The 22,725-nt window shown below is 43.2% G+C and overlaps 1 protein-coding gene across 4 annotated transcripts in view; it reads left to right on the top strand.

Annotated features, from left to right (window-relative positions):
* Positions 1-16,474, top strand: part of ZNF839 (zinc finger protein 839) — a 124,094-nt gene extending 107,620 nt beyond the window's left edge. For all 4 annotated transcript variants that reach the window (XM_069207310.1, XM_069207308.1, XM_069207307.1 and 1 more), the window contains one exon: positions 14,493-16,474. In XM_069207310.1, coding sequence (XP_069063411.1) covers positions 14,493-15,505 — 1,013 coding nt within the window. In that variant the 3' untranslated portion in view covers positions 15,506-16,474. The remainder of the gene's footprint in view (positions 1-14,492) is intronic.
* Positions 16,475-22,725: the final 6,251 nt, after the last annotated feature.

Genomic DNA, 22,725 nt, shown 5'->3' with positions numbered 1-22,725 from the left:
ATGTCCCATTAGGCTTTCCTTTTCTGCATTTATTAGATCCTAGTCGAAGCTTTGGCCTAACGTCCATATCTCTGACCCAGGCAGTCATTCAAAAGGCCAGTACATCACTGGTGCCCCCTGCCATTAAACTCATCTAACCAAAGGTACCAGAACTGCTCCCATGTCCCTATTGTTTTCCCTATTAACACTGGATGTGCGACAGATGTGATATTCAAATCGTCACTCATAAATTATGACTCCTTGGCACAAGGAGGTCTCTGGGAAATTTTGTGGAAGGATGACTCTTGAATTGGACATGCAGATTATTAAGGAAGCTATATTCACTCATGCAGCTAGCAAGGCTGTCCAGGAAGAGCATATATGTATATATTACTATTTTCAGAGGCTAATGTGGAAATAACATTTTATTATTCATGTAGAGCTAGATAGAGAAATAGCCTTCAGAGAGCGCCAAGAGCTTTCTGTGTTCCAGGCTAAAGTATCCATTCTAAACAGTCCAGCAAAATTGCAAACCTTTCCTAGTTTCACTTTAGTCGTATACAAGGTTGTCCAAATTTGGATTGCAATCCAAAATGGACGGTGTCAATGTTGTTGTGCCTAATTATCAGCATTTGTGATTGTTTTTATGGGTACGTGCAAAAAGACATTGCCAGGCTCGCAGGATGAGTCTGAGAAAGGTACACAATGGTAACACAGTGGTAATTAACTGTTTTTGACCCTGCCATAGCCCCTGATATCGCACCTATTTAAAAAAGGGTACTCGTGCTGCTACAGCTAGAAGGCAAGCCCGACGTATGTAGCTTTCTGTGAAAGACGGGCCTGGTTTTAGAGCTGTGTATCTGCTGATGTGTTCTTGTTGTAAGGCCCATATTCCTTCAGGAATATCCTACATCCCAAAGTGGATTACAGTAAAACATGTTCAGTTTTCTTTGGATATTCAATCACAGCGCAGGACAAGACAAACTATGAGGAAGCGCTTCTGTTTCACACCTTGCATTCTGTCTCCATGTTTTTGCCATTGTCAGACTCCCTACTGACGAACTTCCCAATGAAAATGGATATGTATGCACATGACTATATCCTTCACGAGAAAGTGGACATCTTGGTCTTCAAGCCTTTGTAAGAGGACAACACTGCCTTAAGTGTATAGTCTAAAAGTCTAAACAATTTAAATATATCTTGTGATGGCAAAAGTAAATTTCCTAAACGCTCTTACCGTTGTCACTAGCCATTAAAACAGACAAGGACAGCCTGAATACTTGCCCATATTTATTCCCCCAGAATGCTTTTTCTGCAGAGATCACTTTTAATTACAATGTTTTATCAAAATCCCCTTTGGCACTGATTCTCGAGTGGACGAAGTGTAGACCTCTCTTTTCTTGGACTGCTGCGACAGAATGTTAAGCTGCTTCCTTATTTAGCCTAATTGCATGTAGTAAGCCTAAACAGAGGTAATTGAGTACTCAAAACACACATCAGGGTCCTTTTTTACCCTGTAGCAGTGGGAATAGGCAATAACATCCTCTTTTTGGAAGTGAGAAAATTAATAATTCAAACCACAGTTAGTGGACAAAAGATAAGGAGGTAGTTACAGTCAGCTATTGCAAGAGTCTTTGCTAAACCTTCCTACTTAAGAAAATGGGGCCCCTCATGTCAGCCTGTCGTAACAGTAAACTTTTCTGGTAATATTTAGTGTTGTAAGGTTCAGAAAATGAGTGACTGTAGTTATGATCCAATTATTTCCCTTTCACGATTTGGAACAGGAAATTTAGATAAATGTTGCATTTCAGATGTATTGCTGAAAACATTTCCATGTGCTCATTGTCAAGGTTTTTTGGTTCTAATTAAATGAGGTTAGGTGTAGGCTGTCAAGATCAAGATCTATATTCCCACACTACTGTAGGAGTTTGTTTGCAGAAAAGTTTTAAGTACCCATTTATATTTGTGGTCAAGGTTAACTAGTATGTTAAGGGACTGTGTTTCAGTTTGGGAACTATATTTGCAAGGGCCTCCATACAGCAAGAATTTCACAGTGCCTATCTTTTAACCGTTTTCTTTTCAGTTTCTTTAACCCCTTCGCTGCTAGGCCTTTTCCCCCCTAGGTGCCGAGCCTGTTTTTTGGCTATTCTGGGGTAGTTCACACTTTGTTGCCAACGTCCTAGGGATTCTAGAGGTACCCAGAGTTTGTGGGTTCCCCTGGAGGAGACCAAGAGATTAGCCAAAATACAGCTAACATTTAGGGTTTTTTGTAAACAAAAGAATGGGGAAAAGGGGGCTGCAGAAGAAAGCATGTGTTTTCCCCCCTGAAAATGCCATCAACAAAGTGTTTGCTGTACTAAAATCACCATCTTCCCAGCTTTCAGAAAGAGGCAGACTTGAATCAGAACACCACATTTTTCAACACAATTTTGGTATTTTACTGGGACAACATTCTAAATGCAGCAAGAGGTCATTTGTGTAGATCCTTCAAGGTTTTCCTACAGAAAGTAACAGCTAAAATCAAAAGAAATATTGAATTTGAGGTAAAAAAACAAAATGCCATTTCTGTCCACGTTTTCTTCTATAACTTTTTCCAGCTATGGCAGATTTTTTAACTGAATATACTGTCATGTCTGATGTACTCTTCTTCTAGTTGCGGGGATATATAGGGCTTGTAGCTTCATCAAGAACCCTAGGTACCCAGATTCAATAAATGAGCTGCACCTTTCAATGGGTTTTCATTGTATACCAAGTATACAGCAATTAATTTGGTGAAATATAAAGAGTAAAAAATAGGTATCAAGGAAATCTTTGTATTTCCAAAATGGGCACAAGATAAGGTGTTGAGAAGCAGTGGCTATTTGCACATCTCTGAATTCCGGGGTCCCCGTCCTAGCATGTGAATTACAGGACATTTCTCAAATAGACATTCTTTACACACTGTATTACATTTGGAAGGAAAACATGTAGAGAAAGACAAGGGGCAATAACACTTGTTCTTCTATTCTGTTTCCCCTCCCAAGTCTCCCAATTTAAAAATGGTACCTCACTTGTGTGGATAGGCCTAGTGCCCACAACAGGAAACGCAACATGGACACATTACATTTTTACATTAAAATCTGAAGTGTTTTGGGGAAATTGCCTAGCTGTGGATTTTGGCCTCTAGCTCAGCCGGCACCTAGGGAAGCCTAGCAAACCTATGCATTTTTTTTTTAAACTAGACACCTAGAGGAATCCAGGATGGGGTGACTTGTGGGGCTCTTACCATGTTCTGTTACCCAGAATCCTTTGCAAACCTCAATTTGGCAAAGAAAACACTTTTCCCTCACATTTTGGTGCTGCAAAGTTCTAGAATCTAAGAGCAGCCACAAACTTCCTTCCACCCAGCACTTCTAAAAGTCTGCGATAAAAATGGTACCTCACTTGTGTGGGTAGGCCTAGTGCCCGCATCAGCAAATGCCACAAAACCCAACATGGACACATCACATTTTCCCAAAGAAAACTGACCCGTTTTTTGCAAAGTGCCTAGCTGTGGATTTCGGCCTCTAGCTCAGCTGGCATCTAGGGAAACCTAGCAAACATATACATTTTTTTAAACTAGACACCTAGAGAAATTCAGAATGGGGTGACTTGTGGGGCTTTCACCAGGTTCTCTTACCCAGAATCCTTTGCAAACCTCATAATTTGGCAAAAAAAACACTTTTTCCTCACTTTTCGGTGATATGGAGTTATAGAATCTGAGAGGAGCCATAAATTTCCTTCCACCCAGCACTCCCCCAAGTCTCCCAATAAAAGTGGTACCTCACATGTGTGGGTAGGCCTAGAGCACGTGACAGCAAATGCCCCAAAACTCTACGTGGACACATCAAAAGCATCAATTACAAAACTAGCTGTTTTTGCAGGGACGGGGCACCTGCGTTTTTGTTCCTGGGCTCAGCAGCCATCTAGGGAAACCTACCGAACCCAGACATTCTGAAAACTAGACACCTGAGAGAGTCCAGGGAGGTGTGGCTTGCGTGGATACCCCAGTGTTTTCTTACCCAGAATCCTCAGCAAACCTCAAATTTAGCTAAAAAAATCACATTTTCCCACATTTCTTTGTGGGATCACCTCACCGGCACAAATTTTCTACCGCCCATCGTTCCCCTCAGTCTTCCAATAAAAATGATACCTCATTTGTGTAGGTGGGCCAAGTGCCTATGACCGGGAAGAGACAAAAATATGTCGAAATTGAGGGGGAACCAAAGCGGGTCCAAAAGGGCAGTTTAGGGGGGGGGAAGAAAAACATTTTTAGGCTGACAAGGGGGGCTTTATTGGAATATATGCAACAATGCTAGGTGGTAGTAATGTTGTGGATTCCTGCAGATTCCAGAAGGTTCCATCACAAAAATGTTGGGAAAATGTGTGATTTCAAGCAAAGTTGGAGGTTTGCAGGGCATTGTGGGTAAGAAAATGGTGCAGGTGTAAGTGAAGCACACCACCCTGGACTCACCCAGATGTTTAGTTTTCAGATGTGTCTAGGTCATGTAGAGTTTTCTAGATGGCAGTGTCCCAAAGTCCAAAAAGTGCAGCCCTCATCATTCCAAGTGGGGCGATTTTGAGTTAGCCAAACTCTCATGGCCCGAATGTAAAATCCAAACCCAAAATAATCAAATGTCCTCTTGCTTGCTTTTGGGATAAGATCTTTTAATGTGCAGGGGGAGAACTGAAAGACTGTTACCCCCTTCAGTTGGGGGCATAATGATGCCCATACTGGTTGATAGCCACCACCCCACTATTTTTTATTTAAAAAAAAAAAATCCCTGGCAGCTAGTTGGCTTTCTGCGCCTCTCCCCGCCCCGGGATGTGGATCGAGGGTAATTGCCCTATCTGCCCACCGCTTGGCAGAACAACTTTGTCCCCATTTATTTGGGGTGGGGGAATGGCCATACCCCCACCCTCTATTTAAAAAAATAAAATAAAAAAAAATCTTCCCTGGTGTCTAGTGGGCTTTCTGCCCCCTTTGGGGCGGATGGGTCTTACAAAAATAGACCAATCTGCATCAAGGGAGGCAGAAATGACCAACAGTAATGTGCCCCCATGGGGAGCAACCTTGCCCAAGCGGCTCCCCCCACCCCCAAACAAAAAACACACACACACCAATCCCTGGTGCCAAAGTGTTTTTTGCCTAATAGAAATAGGCCGATCTGCCCCCAAGGGGGGCAGAAATGGCCTAAAATAAAATTGCCCCCCAGGGGAGCGACCCTTGCCTAAGGAGTCGCTCCCCATCTGTAAAAAATAAAAATCCCTGGTGCCTAGTGTATCCTGCTCCCAAGGGGGACAGATCGGCTTAATAAAAATAGGCCGATCTGCCCCAAGGGGGGCAGAAATGGCCAAAAACAAGTTTCCCCCAAGGGAGCAACCATTGCCTAAGGGGTCGCTCCCCACCTGTTAAAAAAAAAATTATAATAATAATAATCCCTGGTGCCTAGTGGCATCTGCCCCCAAGGGGGGCCGAAATGGCCTCATAAAAAAAAAAAATGCCCCCCTTGGGGAGTGACCCTTGCCCAAGGGGCCGCTCCCCTTCTTTGTTAATAGAATGTAAACTAAGTCCCTGGTGTCTAGTGGGCATTCCTAGAGCACGATCGCTGCACGATCGTGCTGCGGGAATGCTTGAAGAGACATGAAAGGAAAAGCATTTTCTTTCCTTTCATGCCTCCCTGATCTCCTCCCCACCCCTCAATCGGAAGAGAAATGAAAGCATTTCTCTTCCAATCACCAGTGAGATGGGGTGACCTTTGAGGTCAGCACACGATCGCGTGCTGACGTCATCAGATGTCACTGGAGTGGGGTCAGGTGGAAGGGGAATCGATTCCCCTTCCATCCCTGACCAGGGGAGTGGGGTGGGAGGCCCACAGGGGGAGCGCTAGCATCCCCGTGGGCCCAGGTGCAGGACGTGATGGTTACGTCCTTGGCACCCGAGCGCCGAGGACATAACCGTTACGTCCAAAGCACCCAAGGGGTTCACTTAACCTTCTGAGACACTTCTCTGAAAGGCGATTCTAAAGTCTCTTCATAATTCTAAGCCTGTGTATTTTATATTAATTCCTTACTACAGATTTTTCCTGCACTGATTTTGTTTACGATCTCAGTCATGCAAGTGGTGACTGAGGAAAAAATCGACAGGAGGGCATTGTATTGGCTCTTTAAAAGGGAGGCTGTTCTGAAAAATGGGACTCTCAGCGGGGTATCAGATTGTCTTCCCTTCTGGTCCTGTTCAGGATTGATAAAGCCCCTCACCTCAGATCAGTGTCCCTAATCCTAACAAACTCATCGTTTGTTGTTAATTTGGTACTGATTTTCATGGATGGCAAATCCTTATGAAAGATATGAATGAGTGAACCTCGTAAGACTTGGCCAGGCTGCACATGCTGTGCAGATTGTTTAGTACCACAGAAGATTGCAGGATTCTTGGTTTCCCTTAAATCATTGGTGAACCTACAGGGATGTACTGTAGTGAACTTTACCTTTCAAATTCAGTTTTTTTGCAATCTAATAGTACTATCGGTACGGCTACTTCAACTGTAGATTTTTTTTTTGTTCTTGAGGTAAGATTTTTCATAGCGCGTGTGCTTCTGGTATGCTTGATCATGTTCAGTACTTTTCTGTGCCCTTTTTGCTCAGATGTTATTACCAGAGACCCAAAACACTTTCCCATTAATAATGCCCGCTTGTGCCAGGGAACTAACAAAGATAGTACTTTCATATCACAAAATATTCCTTTCACTTCTACCAATACATATTTCCATATTGCTTTGCTAGCTTGTTTGCAGGTTGCTGATTCAGCACTGTTGGAACTTATGCATTCTTTGAAGGTTGATCAAAGTATAGGAAAGTCTCTACACTGACTATCTTGTAGCCAACTAGTTGCTATTGTTTAAAGATTGATTGCGGAGTAGAATTGGACAATAAGAGGGCCTAATAGAATTAAATTATTGGTAACAGGAATGAATACGTTTTTATCAGTGTTCATTTAAAGTGCTTTATAGAAGTTGAGGGTTTGCCATTCCATGCAGCTGGATGTTAAAATATAGAGGCCCCCACATTCTAGAAACAAAGGACAAAGCGTAAATAATCATAGTAGACTATGTAAACAAGTCCACATATTCCATTCATTTCAACGCATCCTGGCTGAGGATGCTAAAGAGAGAAAGGGTAAGTGATGTATTTACATCACAGAGATTAAGTCACTTCACACATTTCAGGGTTAATCTTCCTCTTAATCCAGCTCAGGCAGAGCTTTACTCAAGACTTCAATATTTTTCATGGAGACAACTTGTGGTTGAAGGAGAGGACTATTATGAAGAAAGGAAGATTAAGCAAATGTCACAGACTTCGATTTCAGGGCCCTATGAAGATAATTCCAGGGGACCTGCCCATTTTTAGTGGTCTTAAACATTTGTGAAAGGGGTTATAACTTCCCTGGCTTGCTTTAGTATGCGTTGACCTCCTAAAGAGAAAACATTTGAAACATGACTGTAAATCAAACTGTACTAAACAACTTTGTATGGTAGGTGCGGTTATTACTCATCTCCAGAAACTCTCCATGACCACCACGATTCCCGAAAGGGAGGTCCTGGGAGCAGTGCACGCTTTACCCATGCTCCTCAAGATGTCTGATCAGAGACTAGCTTAATCTGACCATTTAGAAATAGTCTAACACCTTCCAGGACCCAGTTACCAAAATGCCTAGCTTGATCAGGCTTTAGCTACAGACCTGAAATTGACTCACTTGCATTCACAGTCCCTCCTGGTGAAACAGTCCAATAATGGGAATGATAAAGATTCTCCAGCAAATCCAAGACTTGATCCACCCAACCAAAACCTTACATTCAAGCTTTAATTAACTGCTTAATAAACATTCCTTTTTTCGAACTGATTATCTTTGCATTACCGTCATTACAAAGTTTATTTGTCCTCAACAATTCCAAGAGAAAATTAAAAGGTAATGTTATATTAAAAAAACAAAAAAAACTTGTTATTGATATGTTAGTCACTTTTGAAAAATATTGCATAACAAAATGGTCCAATACAGATCCAGCAACCACAACCAGCAGTGACACACAATATTAATTCATTCTGACGGTATAAGCACAGCATGGAGCTTGCAAGTACAACAATGGAGACACTGGCTACCACCACTCCTTGCCCCCCCGGGTGTCATTTTGCTTCCTTGGTACTCTGTTCTTCTATCATGGGATTGTAGTCCTGCCTCTATTGCCAGTGGCTTCATTCCATTTTGGGATAGTCCCTCCACTGTCCCCAGATTTTGCCAGCTTTGCATGGGTATCTGGGGGTTTTGTACACTATCTCCTCTGGCCTCATACACCAATCTAAATTAGTGGTCCAGTCTTCAAATCTATGTGTTACTGGACTACCCAACATTCTGATAACATCTGTCTTGGCTACACTAAAGAACAGTAGTGTGTATCATGGTAAAGTCTGGTCTCCCTATATTCTCGAGGTTACAAATGCAGCGTTAAGATCAATGTCTTCTTCCAGCAATGTTAAATTGAGCTCCCCACATGCTCTCAGTTGTCATAATCCTGGACAGCCCCCTATGGTGTGAATTAATGTACCCATCGGGCCAGGCACCTTTCATTATCGATCTTTCCCATGTGGAACAGCCTGCTCCTGGTAAAATGTGCTTGGTGCAGTACATTAATCTGCACTAGGTGGAACCTCACTCTAATGGCCACTTTGTGAGGGTAGCAGCATGCTTCCTCCCATGCCCCACCCCTTCTAGGCTTCCTAAATCTCTCTCCCACCTATCCTTCATTGTCTGTAGTGAAGGCTCCTCTCGACTCTGTTCTCGTACCACATGGCATTTAATGGTCAAACCAGCTTCCCGCTCAACCTCGTAAAGTACTCTGGAGGAAAACAATTTGAGCCTGTGGTCTTGCCTCTCTTGAGCTGTTGGATGGCTTTCCTTAGCCCTTCCTTCCCAAGCCCGCAATCCAACAACTTGCTGTCTTCCCCCATTCAGAGTTGGTGTGGGTATGTCATTCATGAAACTCTCAAGCTGCTCCAGGCTCTTCTTGCCCAGGATTGTTCCAGATCAGTGAGGTGCATTGCTAAAGTACAGGCCATCTCTTCAGCTCCACTGACCAGCATCTCTTCTGCAGTTTCTACTCTGATGATCTACCGTTGTCTCTTTTCCTTTTTCTTGTTTTGCCAGCTATGCTACGAGTTTTCCCTCCTTATTCCCCACCTCATATTGCTTGTGCTCTTCTACTCTATACTGTTCCCTGGCTGCACCCCCCCTACTTGTTCATGGCTATGTATGTTTGATGTGAGAGCACAGCTGTGGGTCTTTATTTGTTTTTTGCCTCCCATCTGCTGAGCCTTTCCTCTAATGGCTCTTTCTCCATGGTCCATTCTCTCTTTTCCCTGTCGTGTGGGAGATCATTGCTCTTCAAATACTGTATTATAAGCTTCCCAGACCACCATTCTGGATGTCACACAACAGACTGTGTTTTCTTTAAAATACTGTTCTGTACTAGAGGCAAGGAATTTATTGGTGTTTCAGTCTGTAAGGTCCAGGGTTCCAGTTTCTATTCCGTCTGTGGAATAGGCAGATCAAGCCATTTACATATTGGATAGTGGTCTATTATTCCCCTGGCCAGGTACCTAGGGTCCCTGTGCCTCTAGGATTAGAAAAAAATCTGACATGGAGCCAATTGCGGTAGACATTTATGTTTCCTGACCTCTGGATTCTCGCCACTCCATAGATCAGTTGGACCCAGTGCTTAGGGAAAGGTTTGAAGCAGTCTGTCTTCCACTCCCAAGTGTGAACCCTTGATGTTTCTGTCTCTCTTCTTTCATCGTTAGCTTGAAGTCACACCCTGGGACTGTGATTGAATCCAGCAGTCTGGTTAGCCCGTCTCCCATTTTCCTCAGTATTCATGTTTCCAGTCTGTGGGCAGGTGCCAAGAGGCCAGTTGAGAGCCTCACTGTTCCAGGTCTCCTGCAACTGGATGAGTTTGGGGTAATGTTAAAACAGAAACTGCAACACTACCCCTCTCTTCAGTTTGTTGCCCAACCCATTCATGTTCCATGAGAGGGTAAAGAGACCAGCCAGTTTGGGTCTTTTTTGCATAATAGTTGCTATGATGTACTTTGGGGTGTGTGGCCTGCTTTCACCACCTAAACAGTTGTGTGCTTTCTGCCATGTCTGACTACTCCTTTCCTCACAGAACTTCTGCCTCTATACTTCGTTAAGTTTCAAACTATTTGCCTTCCCAACTTCTCGGATATCTGTTGCTCACCCCAGTTAAAACTAAACCTGTTACTGTTCCTTCTCTCAGATTCTCATATCTGTCTCTGGATGAATGGAATGTTGCAGGCTCTGTAAGGTGTGTGTGTCAGTGGTCGTCAGTGGTAGAACTCGTGTGAATTGTGAGACTCCTGCCTCTGATGTCACCTGTTGTGGTTGTACTGTTTGGCCATGTTCCAAGTTTGTCCTGCAATATGTCCTTTGGAACTATAGCTGGCCCTATTTGATGTATGTCCCAATATCTCTTTGCTGTTAGGCTCTGTGAGTGGTTTCCTCTCGATCCGGACACTTCATTGGTGATTGTGAGCTTAGTCTGTTTGCCACTGGGCACCATCCCCCTAACCACTCCCATGCCTCGTCCGGTGACATGAAGATTCAGGATTTGTCTTCTGCTAGAAAATTTGTTTGGGAGGAGGCAAAATAATTATATACTATAAGTTGCATTTTTGGGACTCCAGTTTCACCTTATCAAAGGATATGGGCCTAGCTTGCACCTCCTTTGTGTGGTGCAGAAAGATCATGATGGTGTGGTTCTCGAATTGTAGTGCACTGTGTAAGCGAGCTACCTGTAGGATTGTGTCCCTGTCTTTGAAATTCAGGATGTGTATTGTGATGGGCCTTTATCTCATTCAGAGTCTTGATGGGGTGCTCTGCGTGTGGTAGGCCCATTCTTTTATGAAATGTTGGTATAGATCTTCTGGTTTTACTATAGTTTTTGTAAACATCTTGACAAAGCTTTCCATTGTTGTGCCCTTTTTCGGGGCAACCCACCACCCAGATTTTGTTGCGGCAAGATCTCCCCTTTGCGAATGCTGTCTTGATGTGAAGGCAGTGGGTGGTCTGCCTAAGTTGCTGAACTCCTTACTGCAGCATTTTGAGAATTCCATAAGGTCGCTAATATTGTTCTTCATTGCAGAGACTCATTCTGCGATTCTCCCGACATCTTACCGGAGCAAGTTAATGTCTGCTGCCACTGCGTCAGTTATGTTCTCCAAGACTGATCTGGTTTCCCTGATCGCTAACAACAGTTACTTAAATGAGAGGTCTTGTTTCCCACTCTCTGCTGGTGCAGAGGGTGTCCTCATTTATGCGTACCCTTCCCATTCCGAAATGTGTACTTTTCCAATTGATTGCAGTGCACAAAGAAATCTGACATATTTCTTTGCGTCATTTTTTTTCCCGCTCTTTCAATGCCTGCTCAGAGCAGGTGTTAAAAGGAGGCTTCCGTTGATTAGAATGGGCATCTGGGTGCTTTGCAGGATTAGCATCAACATTTTTAATTCTGCAAAGCGCCTTACTTGCGTCAAAAATTTGGATGCTAGTCCCCTAACTACTGCCATGGTGCGCCATATTTTAAATACAGCACACACATGAGGGCGCTAAGGGGCGCAAGAAAAGTGGCGCAGCACTGTGTGCAGAGCCACTTTTTAAAAAAAAGCCCTATAGAGGCATATTTAAGAGCCCCTACTGCCATTCTAATGCTACATTTGTGTCTTTTTTTTTTTTAATTTATTTTTTTAGGCTAAAGTGGCATGAAAAGGCCAAAAATGCTGCTCCATATGTACAAAGTGGCACAATGCATGCATTGCACCACTTTGTACCTTTTGCGCTACATTATGCCTGCGCCAGGCACAGTGTATGCAAAGGGGGCATCCCCCTGTTAGCGAGGCCAAAAAATGACGCAAAGAATCTGACAGATTTCTTTGCATATTTTTTCCAGCACTTATAACACCTGCTCAGAGCAGGCATTAAAAGGAGTCTTCCATTGGTTACAATGGGCCTCTAGGTGCTTTGCAGGATTACCATAAACATTTTTGATGCTAATCCTGCAAAGCGCCGGACTAACATAAAAAAATTCAGACACTAGTCCCCTAACTACCGCTATGGTGCACTGTATCTTAAATATGATGCACACATGGTAGCTTTAGGGCCGCAAGAAAAGTAGCGCAGCACTGTGTGCAGCGCCACCTTTTTCAAATATGCCCCATAGGGGCATATTTAAGAGCCCCCTAGTGCTATTCTAATGCCACATTAGTGTTTTTTTTTTTCACGCTGATGTGTTAGAAGGCCAAAAAATGCTGTGCCACTTTGTAACTCTTCGCGCTACATTACGCCTGCACCAGGCAAAATTTATGCAAAGGGACATCCCCGCTCCGTGGGGGGGGTGGGGGGGGGGGGGGGGCAAAGAAATTACACATTTTTTTTCCAGCACTTTTAACATCTGCTCAGAGCACGCATTAAAAGGGGGCTTCCATTGGCTACAGTGGGCCTCTGGGTGCTTTGCAAGATTAGTGTCAACATTTTTTATGCTAATTCTGCAAAGCACCAGACTAGTGTAAACAGTTCTGACGCTAGTCCCCTAACTACCACCATTGTGCGCCATATTTTAAGTATGACACACACATGGTGGATTTAGGGGAGCTCTAAGGGGTGCAAGAAAAGGTGCCCCATAGCATGCCCCATAGTTCTGATTTTTGCAGCAGGCATATTAACCCTCTGTGCTACTTTATGCTGAGTGAAAGCTGCCGCTAGCCATAACTCCCCTCTCTCTCCCTAGCAGGAACATTAATCACAAGAGGTACCTTGACATTTTAATTGTTTTCTGAAGGTTGAACGCACAAGAAACTTTTCAGCAGGTGCTTTTAAATCGCAGGTTTCTGGATTTATTGCTAAACACAGCGCCCCCCTGATGTCAGCGCCCGGTGCAGCCGCACCGCCCAAAAGCCGGCCTTGCCCACCGCTCCCATTGGTGCCGCTGTGTTAGTGGTTTTAATGTCACTTCTACTATTATTGGTGGCTGAGGGATCAAGCGGGCAAGCAGGGGGGGGCCCACCTGTGGTTGCCTGATCGCCAGGGTCTCTCTTTCATCCTCATCAAGTTCTGGATCCTTGTCTATGCATGTCTGGGATGATTCCAGTGGGTTTGTGACTCGCACTTCTTCCTAGTCTCCACCCCTAGAGGTTTCAAAACAGGTGGGGGAGCTTTCAGGATTAAGCTGCACCTCTTTATGCCTTTTTTTCCAGAGTGGGAGCTGGAGGGCAATCTGCAGTGGCCCCTGCTCTCACCTTTGACGTGATGAACACTACTTATTTAGTCTTGAAACCAAGTAATCATCACAGGTGATCACAGATATATTGTGAAATGAAAAATGAGATAGTGGTTAAAGGTGACGGTACTGCCATACTTTCCTCCGACATTTACTAGACTGGTATCAATGCTGATACATTTTTGTATTATTTCCTGGTGTCATTGTTGTGCATTGTGTTTCATACACAACCTTTATTGAGTGTAATTTAAAACCATATGATTTTCATATTTTCTGGGATTTTTGTGATTTTGGGGATTTCCAGTTAGTTACCTGCATGCCTAATTCAGTACAGTTTTAATATTATGTACTCACCATTACATTACATCTTATTTTTGAAGACCACTGACACATCTTAAATAATTTGACCTCCCGAAGGGAGAACAATAGATGGCCGAATCAGCTATGGGGTTTCCAAACTTTGAAGTGGCTTTTTTCTTTTCCTTTCTACTGACCCTCTGTAGCATGCTTTTTAGACAGCAGGTATGGTGGTTTGATTGCTTAATATAGCTTTTGCAACCTGCGACACTGCCTTACCTCACAACTTCAGTTCGTTGTGTTAATTAATAATTCCAGGCTGAGTTCACCCTCTTACAGGGATGTCCAGCTGCATATTCATAGATAAAATATCTGTTCAATGGTCCCACTGAAAATGTCTACCTAACTTATTTTCTTCCCTGTAAAAACATTAAAGATTCAATTTCCTTTTCGAGTGAATATTTGCAATTCACATGCAGACCCAGCAAATATGAAATGCAACAGCTGTCTTGATTTAGCTCCTAGTGTGTTTCTAGTTTGTTTGTATCATAGCCTAATGACACGACTTGCCCAGATAGTCTCCTTCATATAATGAAATCACGTTCTTTAAGTGCTGTTTCACAAAAACCCTTTAAACTTGCTTTATAATTACTCCTGTTCTATTCTAAACTAAAATCTCACATGAACACTTTAGCATGAATTACCTTGTTCTTTTTACCTAAATACTGGTCAAAATACTGCAAGGCAATCTCACAAACCCTTGCAATGTTCTTAAGTGAAGTAGTATTCTTTTTGTTTTTGGGTGGCATTTACATAAGGTTTCAGTAAGTAAATATGTCCTTTGTTTTATTATAGGTTCTGTTTGGCAGCAGAATGAAATTGTGTCAGCATCTGAAAAGAAAAGCGTAGTTGGAGAGGACATATGTCTTGAAACATACAGTGCTAGCAACACAAGTTCTCATACACAGACATGCAAAGAGTTTTCCAACCAAAAAGCCGGAATTGATTCCTCAAATTCTGAGTTACTCTTATGTCCTGCATATGAAAGATTGGATTATTCACAGTCTGTTTCGTTCACTCAAAGAAGCGAAGGTAATTTTCCAAACTCAAAAACACAACCAGAGGCAATGGATACTCCACTGAGGCCTAACTGTAAATCAAAAGGATCTGCTGACCACCACTTTGAAAATCAGAACTCTACATGTAAAGCACTGAACTCTGAAACATCCGTTTCCATGCCATTAGTGAATATTGCAGACGGTCAGATACTTCATCCCCCAAATGGGCAACTAAGCCAACATATTGATCAGGGACTTCAGCAGGATGCAATTAACCAGTGCACACTTAAAGTGCATGTGCATTCGGAACTTAATGGCACCATTGATCATATACAGCATCTTGAGGATACATTTTCAGGAAACCTACCAACAGACAATCAATTTTTATATAAGACACAATCTGAGTCTTCCATTCATATTCTACAACCCTCAGTGACCTCTAAATTGAAACATTCAAATGAGTTGCAATGTACTGGAAAGGAAGAGTCAAATCGGCATAGTGAACTGGAAAATGTGGTTAATGAAGTAGAATGTATATCTTTTGACATTGCCAATGAGGGCCATGAACTGTTCACTCAGGGATACGAGCAGCTATTTATTCCAGCTACAGATGGGCTTGTTATGTCTTGTCCTGGCACATCTGTATTGCCGCAACCAGAAGGCATTTTTATAGTCACCAATGGGGATGGAACAACAATGCATATTAGCACACCTGGTGGTGTCTCTTTAGAAACAGTGGAAGCCCTTCTGGCAATGGAAGCTGACGGTCAAAGTGAAGCCATTCTAATTTCACAAAGTGACAGTGAATAGTAAATGCAGAAACTGATCATATTTATATCTGTATATTTTTCTAATAAGAAATGGACCATTTAACTTATTTGCAAGGCTCACTCTTGCTTGTGTATATGTTTTTCTTATTCACATCAGCATTACAACCAAAAATATGTGGAGGATGATACTTTGCCCTTCTTAAGATTTGTGTTTTATTATTTGTTTGTTCATGCATTTGTTACCTTATTTGCAATGGAAATACATATTTATTTTAATGCCTTGACAATGTGGTATGCTATGTGCTAGCTGTCGCTAAAGTGTGGGTTAGAAAGAAAAAAATACGTGTCCTTAGTTAAAATTGAGATCCACAATTGGACTTCATAAATTAGTGAAAACGAATGCTTTGTATTGCTCCCAACCAATAACATGTTAAATAACGTTTGATTAGGTTGGACAGTTTCCTTTCAAGAGAGATCATTTTCAACTTCTTTGGTGGACGTCCCTGATTAATGTTAACTGTAGAAGTTTCTTTTAGAGAGTAGTATAAATATGTACACTTTCTCCCTTGAATTCAGATGCTTGTGAATCTGCTAAAGTAAATAGCATCTGTCATATGAGACGTGTTACTGGCATTCTTGGAAAACTGCGTAAAGGTCTCTGTTAATTGCCAATGTCTCTGAGTGTGCTGCCACTTTTCCATTTACTCTTCTGTTGGTTTTCTTATGTAAGACGGACATATAATACGAAATCAATCCATGTATGCTCTCTTTGTAAATACGATATCTGTCAAAAGTTTGAGCAAAGGCAAATAACAGTTTTTCGACAAATGTTTAGTTAGATTAATATAAATGTAAAGAGCTTCTTCAAGCTCGTCTGCGTTTAGACATTTCTGATGGAGAGGAGTTCACCATATAGTTCAAGTGGAACTCGAATGGGGCTTTTGGATAAAATTCGGGGTTTTCTTCAAAACAACTTGTCTTATACCTGATTAAAGCTCTGTACCAGAAAACGCATGCAACGTACTGATATTTGCTCGTTGTTTGCAGTCATGAAAGAAACAGTGACTATCGGTTACCAACGCGTAGCCCTGTTGATTCACATGCAGTGCGCACTCCTGCCATCTAGTGTTGGGCTTGTAACGTTACAATTTGTTTTTCTTTAAAGATGTTCTAACCCACAATGCCAGAGCACAGAATCCACTGGTATAGTAGAGGTAACATTTGAACAGTGATACGAATTTGCATCCAGGGACATGGAAAAGGCTCATGCGAATCTACAGACCTACAATCTGCGAGCCCGTTGTTGCATGTAAAATACCTGTTTCTGTTTGCAGCATGTGGAGCTGTAGATCACATGCTTTGACTGAAACACAGTACACACTCCCTAAAGAAGTGGCTTCCAAGCAGGAACAGATGTGTGAAACAGTGTTTAAGGACAGTTTGTCCAACAGGACCTTGTTTATGTGCCAGAATATCTACACAGTAATTTATAGTGAACACTTGGATAGTAGGCTAAGTAGCCACTTTGCAAATGTGTGGTAAAGGGTTTTGCCTCGGAAGGATTTTAGCTCGAAGCATAGTCGGTAATATGTGCTTCACCTTATTGTAAAAAGACTGGGTGCATTTTGTAGTCCACCCCGCCATACCATCCTTTTAGATTGGATTGCAATGGTGGGACTGTTTCAGTGTGTCACTGACTGATGTTTTGTTTTTGGATTTGATACAGTGAGCCTAGCTCGTTAGAGCTCTCCTAACATCAAATGTGTATCAGCCGCTGGAGAAAATGAAGGAACATTAATAGACTGGTTAGCAAAAAAGAGAGGCGTCTTTTAGCAAGCAACGAGGATGGGTCCCTAGGACTTCCTGATTGTTATGTACTTGAATGAAATGTTTTTCCACTGACTGCAAACCTAAGTGATGGCGACAAGAAATGCCACCTTCCAAGACTGAAATAGTGGACACAAATGGAAGGTCTCAAACGGGTGGCTAATATGTCCGCTAGCACAGTCTTAAGGTTCCATGAATTAATAGCTGGTAATAAAGGATGGGCCTCTTTTGGCCTTCCATAATGTCCTTACTGACTGAAATCTTGAAAATAGTTGGAAAACGTTTTTGGGGAAATAAACCTTTAAGGCCTGCTAAGAGAGGTAGAAGAGTAGTCCTGCCCTGACGTTTTTGGTGTAACAATGTTTAAATTATTCCATTGCCCGGGACAGAAGGTTAGGGTACCTGGTTGAAATGGTTTTCTACTTTAGTGAGTTATGAGCATGTTCACTCTTGACTGGCCCCAATATCGGAAATATGACTGACACCCTTAGAGCAATCTCCCATTCGTCAGCCTCAGCAAGAGCCATTTGCATAGTCGTTGCTCATCCCTGGGGGATATTCCTCCAGCAAGGGTACTTGATGGCATGTTGCCAAATGGGCAGTGTGAGCTTGGACAGCTGCAGTGAGAGCACGCTCCCATTTTTCTTTTATATTATACATCACCATCCTATTGTCTGTGCAAATGAGAACTACTTTGTGGCTAATGCCAGGCAAAAAAGCTTGAAAGGCTAGTTGGATAGCCATGGCTTTCAACAAACTGATGTAAAGGAGACACTCTTGCAAAGACAGTTGACCATGAATGGCCAGGGTTAGTATGTGAGCATCTCAACCAATAGGGGAGGTCCTTGCATTGGGTGTCACTTGCGGCTGTGGGTCGAGAAATGGCTTGACCAGTATTTGATTCTTCGGGTTCCACCACCGCAGTTTGTGCTGAACGCTGAGCTGTACCAAAAGTAAATTCTGCCATTCCCCTCTACCTCGCAAATTACCAGTCACTTGTTTTCACTGTCTGGGTATACAACCCTGAAGCCGGGTGCAAGTGTAACTTTATATTCAGTACTAAGGCAGTACAAGAGGCCAACATCCAAATAGCTTCATGATCATTCTTGCTGTCAGAGGATGCAACGGTGTGGTAAAGTCATAGCAGCCTTTGGGACATAATTACTATGTCTGGAACAGGTTAGGTTTTGCCTGTCACTGCATTGAGTGTGGCTCTCAGGAACATTTGCATTTGTTTTGCACAGAAATTAGACCTTTTTTTTTTTATCACTGTGAACCCTCACTGATGAAAACCATTTCCTGCAATCGAGTGGGGCATTATTGTTGACTGGTCTGCTCCCCTTTATCAGCCATGTATTCAAGTATGGAACACGTGGATGCCATAAAATGTGCTGCCACAACCACCATTTATTTGGTGAACACCCTTTGGGCTCTCGTGATTCTGAAGGGTAGGTCTTTCAATTGGTATTTGTTAGACTTGGTGTGGTCTCCCCTGCATTTTTGCCTCTGCTTCCCAGGTTGTTGCTGTGCGCTGGACTCTGTTTTTGCTGTTTTGTTTGCTCTGGACACTTTACTACTGCCTACCAGTGCTAAAGTGTCAATGTTCCATGTATAAATTCTACGTGTAAGTTGGCTTATCCCTGATAGGCATATATGGTTTACTAATAAGTCCCTATTACCGTGCACTAGAGGTGCCCAGGGCCCGTAAATCAAATGCTACTAGTGGGCCTGCAGCACTGGTTGTACCACCCACCTTAGTAGCCCTGTAAACATGCCTCAGATCTGCCACTGCAGTGTCTGTGTTTGCAGTTTAAACTGTCAATTCGACTTGGCAAGTGTACCCACTTGCCAGGCCTAAACCTTCCCTTTTCATACATGTAAGGGATCCCTAAGGTATATGCCCTAGGTAGCCCCAGGGGCAGGGTGCAATGTATGTTAAAGGTGGGACGTGCACTGATGTGTTTTACATGTCCTAACAGTGAATTACTGCCAGATTAGGTTTTCACTGTTGCAAGGCCGATCTCTCTCATAGGTTAACATGGGGGCTGTCTTTAAATATCATTAAAGGTGCAGATTCCCTTTGGGAGCAGATAGAAATATGGACTTTAGGGTCTCTGAAATCACAATTTAAAAATACATCTTTTGGTAAAGGTTGTTTTTAGATTGTGTGTTTAAAAAATGCCACTTTTCGAAAGTAGGCATTTTCTTGCTTAAACCATTCTGTGACGCTGCCTGTTTGTGGATTCACTGTCTGGGTCAGTTTGACAGTTGGGCTATTTGCACCTCTCCTGTAGACAGTGGCACAAAAGGAGCTGGGGTGTAGCCTGCATATCCTGATGGGCCATCTGGGCTGGAGTGGACGGGAGAAGTGGTCACTTACACCTGAAAGGGCTGTGTCTGCCCTCAGACAATGCAGTCTCCAACCCCCTTGTGTGTCTAGGGCCTGTCCTGGGCAAGGCAGGATCTTGTATACAACAGAGACTTCTCTTTGAAGCAGGCCTACTTCAAAGGCAGAAAGGGGTATAAGAAGTGGACCCAAAAACCCTGAAAATCAGATTACTTCTGAAACCAAGAGGAACCTCTGCCCAGGAGAAGAGCTGGAGAAGCTGGAATGAAGAGCCCTGCCCCCTTGCCTGTGACTGTGCTTTGCTGGGTTGGCCTGCAGTAGCTACTTCTGACTGAGAGAGGACAAAGACTGACTTTTGTGTGACTTCCCACTGGTGAAGAATCTCCAAGGGCTTGAACTGAGCTTGCCTCCTGTTGTTGAAGTCTCAGGGACATCAAAGACTTCTCTCAGCCAGCACCTGGACTTTCTGCTGAGAGTCCTGCCCTGCCAAGTGGTGCCCTAACCTGTCTCTGGGCCCTTGAAAGATGAAACTGGTGGGAAAAAAACAGAAATCCACGCAAAGACTGCGGTGCAGGGAAACTTTCGACGCACCACCCGATATACAGCTTATAAACGACGCGCCACCGGCCTCGTGGCTAAAATTTACGCTCCACCTGCATCGCTGCTGGGAGATCGACAGAACGCGGCTGGAGAAATGACACAACACCCGCAGCGGCTGCTGTTAACGACGCAAGTCCCCAAACAGCAGGGTTTCTTGACACTGCGATCGGATTTCAACAAAACACTGCTGGGAGCGGAAAATCAACGCAGAGCCTGCCTGGACCCAAGGTGCTCGTCCGGGAACGACACACGCCAACCCGACTGAAGGGGGAGCAACACGCGGTCTTCCTTGCGAGTGAGAAATCGACGCATCGCTGGCCTTTTTTTCGACGCACGCTGCCCGTGCGGCTTTATTTTGTCACTACCCAGGTACTCTTGTGCAATAACAGCATTCTCCCTGTTTTCTAAGGATTATTCTTTTTAAAATTCATATCTTGACTTGTGTATGTTGGGTTTTTGTCATTTTGGTCTTGTGTCTAGATACATATGTTTTTCTAACCCTGTGTTGTCATTTTGTAGTGTTTTCACTGTTACTGTGTGTGTTGGTACAAATACTTTACACATTGCTTCTGAAGTTAAGCCTGCCTGCTCGTGCCAAGCTACCAAGGGGGTGAGCGGGGTTAACTGAGGGTGATTCCCCTTTATCCTGACTAGAGTGAGTTTCCTTGCTTGGACAGGGGGGGTAACAAGAACTGCCAAATACCCCATTTCTAACAGTATTGAACTCCACTTGCCTCAGACTATAGGTACTAGCAGTGAAACAGATAAATTAGGATTTAGAAACAGACATCCTTGCTATTGCGGGCTGTCTTGTAGTCTCCTTGTTGAAGGAGATGGATGACACCCTAGAAGGTGGCCATCAAATGACTGCATATAGTGTTGGAGTTGTGTTCTGAGACCAAGGAGGCACTGCAGAGTTTTAGCTTTTGTTGGAATGAGAAAGTAGAGCGTGAACAGCCCCCCCATCATCCTCTGCTGTAGGGATGATCTTGATGGTGCCCTTTTGAATTAGCACTTGAACTCAATCCAGAAGAAGCCTGTGATAATCTGCAGTCATGTTGTATGGATGTGATGGTATACTGAGTGGTACATTGTAAAACTGTAGGTAATCAACTTTGGGGTATGATGCAAAAGACCAACATATGATGGAAAGACCAACAGGTGTAAGGGTATACTCTGCCACTGTGGCAATTTGAACCAGAGTAATCCCTTGACTGGTGTGTCCCGTTCAGATGAGATAACTGGTTAGATGTAATTTGGAGGTCGAGGTGCTTCACCCTTAGGCACCTCTGTCTGTACTGCGCATGTGTCTTCAGAAACCACCTCTTTAGCATCGCCTTTGCATGGACTGTAGACCTTACTAAAAGGGCTGGTGCCATGATTGATATAAGGATGGAGGTGCAGGACAGCTGTTTTGGAGCCTGTATTGGTTTGTCCTCAAAACCCAGTTTTTGACTGCTGGTGTTGCAGCACACCCATAGCTTTCATATTTCTTTATGTTCTCCAGCATCTTCTCTACTTGGGAACTCTAGATGCTCACCACTGGAGGGCAAAGCAATGAGGTGCCATTGAACCTCTGCCCAGAACCAGAGACCCTAAGCCAAGCATGGCAGCAAAGTAGGTTTCTGGTATCAATTTGCCCAGAGACTCTATCCACTGCATCTAATGCACATCGAATATTGATATTCGAGGTGACTTTCCCTCCTTATATAATCTTAGTTGTTAGCATCTGTAGATGTCAGGGATGTGTTTGTTCCTCTGTTTAGTCTTACTGATGTCTGTGGTACCTGGTTAGTAACACCACGGAGCTATCAATATGCCATTGTGTGGCAGCTCCTAAGGTGACCCTTTTTACTATTACACTAGTTTTGTACTTTCTTTGTATGTAGGTGTCATAGCTCCTGTGCCCTGTGTGAGAAGTCTCTTGCATGCATTGTGAACCACCAAGATGTCTGGTGGGAAGTGACTGAGTGAATCAGTCTTGTGTAGCCCAATTTAACAAATGTTCTCCACCCTGGGAGTGACTACCTTTACTGTCAAGTGCTTCTTGAAGTTTTCAGTGGAACATTAAGCACTGTCTTCAAATGGGAAGGAATGAAGTAGAACACTGACTTTTGGACTTGGTTTCTGTTAGAAAATTGACCTAGTCCGCCTCTCCTGCATGTACCAATTCTCTTTCTAATGACATTGATATGCTTTTTATGATCTCGTAAAGCCTCATGAGGCAAGATTCCAGGGGACATTTCATTCCAAAAATCCCCATATGGCCATGTCAAGAATCCATCTGATTATTAATGGACCCTGTCTCCTGATAAAATGGCTGTTTATCAGAAGTATGTTCTTGGCCAGAATCTGTGTGGAAGTTACACAATGTCAAATACACTTGGGGTCGAGGCAGGACTAGGACAGCCTTCTTTTCTTTGGAAATGAAGAGCTCCAGTCTAAATGCCTTCTTCGAAAGTGAGTTGTTTTTTTTTGTGTGGAAT

This window comes from Pleurodeles waltl, chromosome 9 (genome assembly GCF_031143425.1).
Source record: "Pleurodeles waltl isolate 20211129_DDA chromosome 9, aPleWal1.hap1.20221129, whole genome shotgun sequence".
In the NCBI taxonomy this organism is placed as follows: Eukaryota; Metazoa; Chordata; class Amphibia; order Caudata; family Salamandridae; genus Pleurodeles; species Pleurodeles waltl.
Note: the sequence above shows the minus strand (reverse complement) of the source record. Positions and strands in the feature narration are given on the sequence as shown.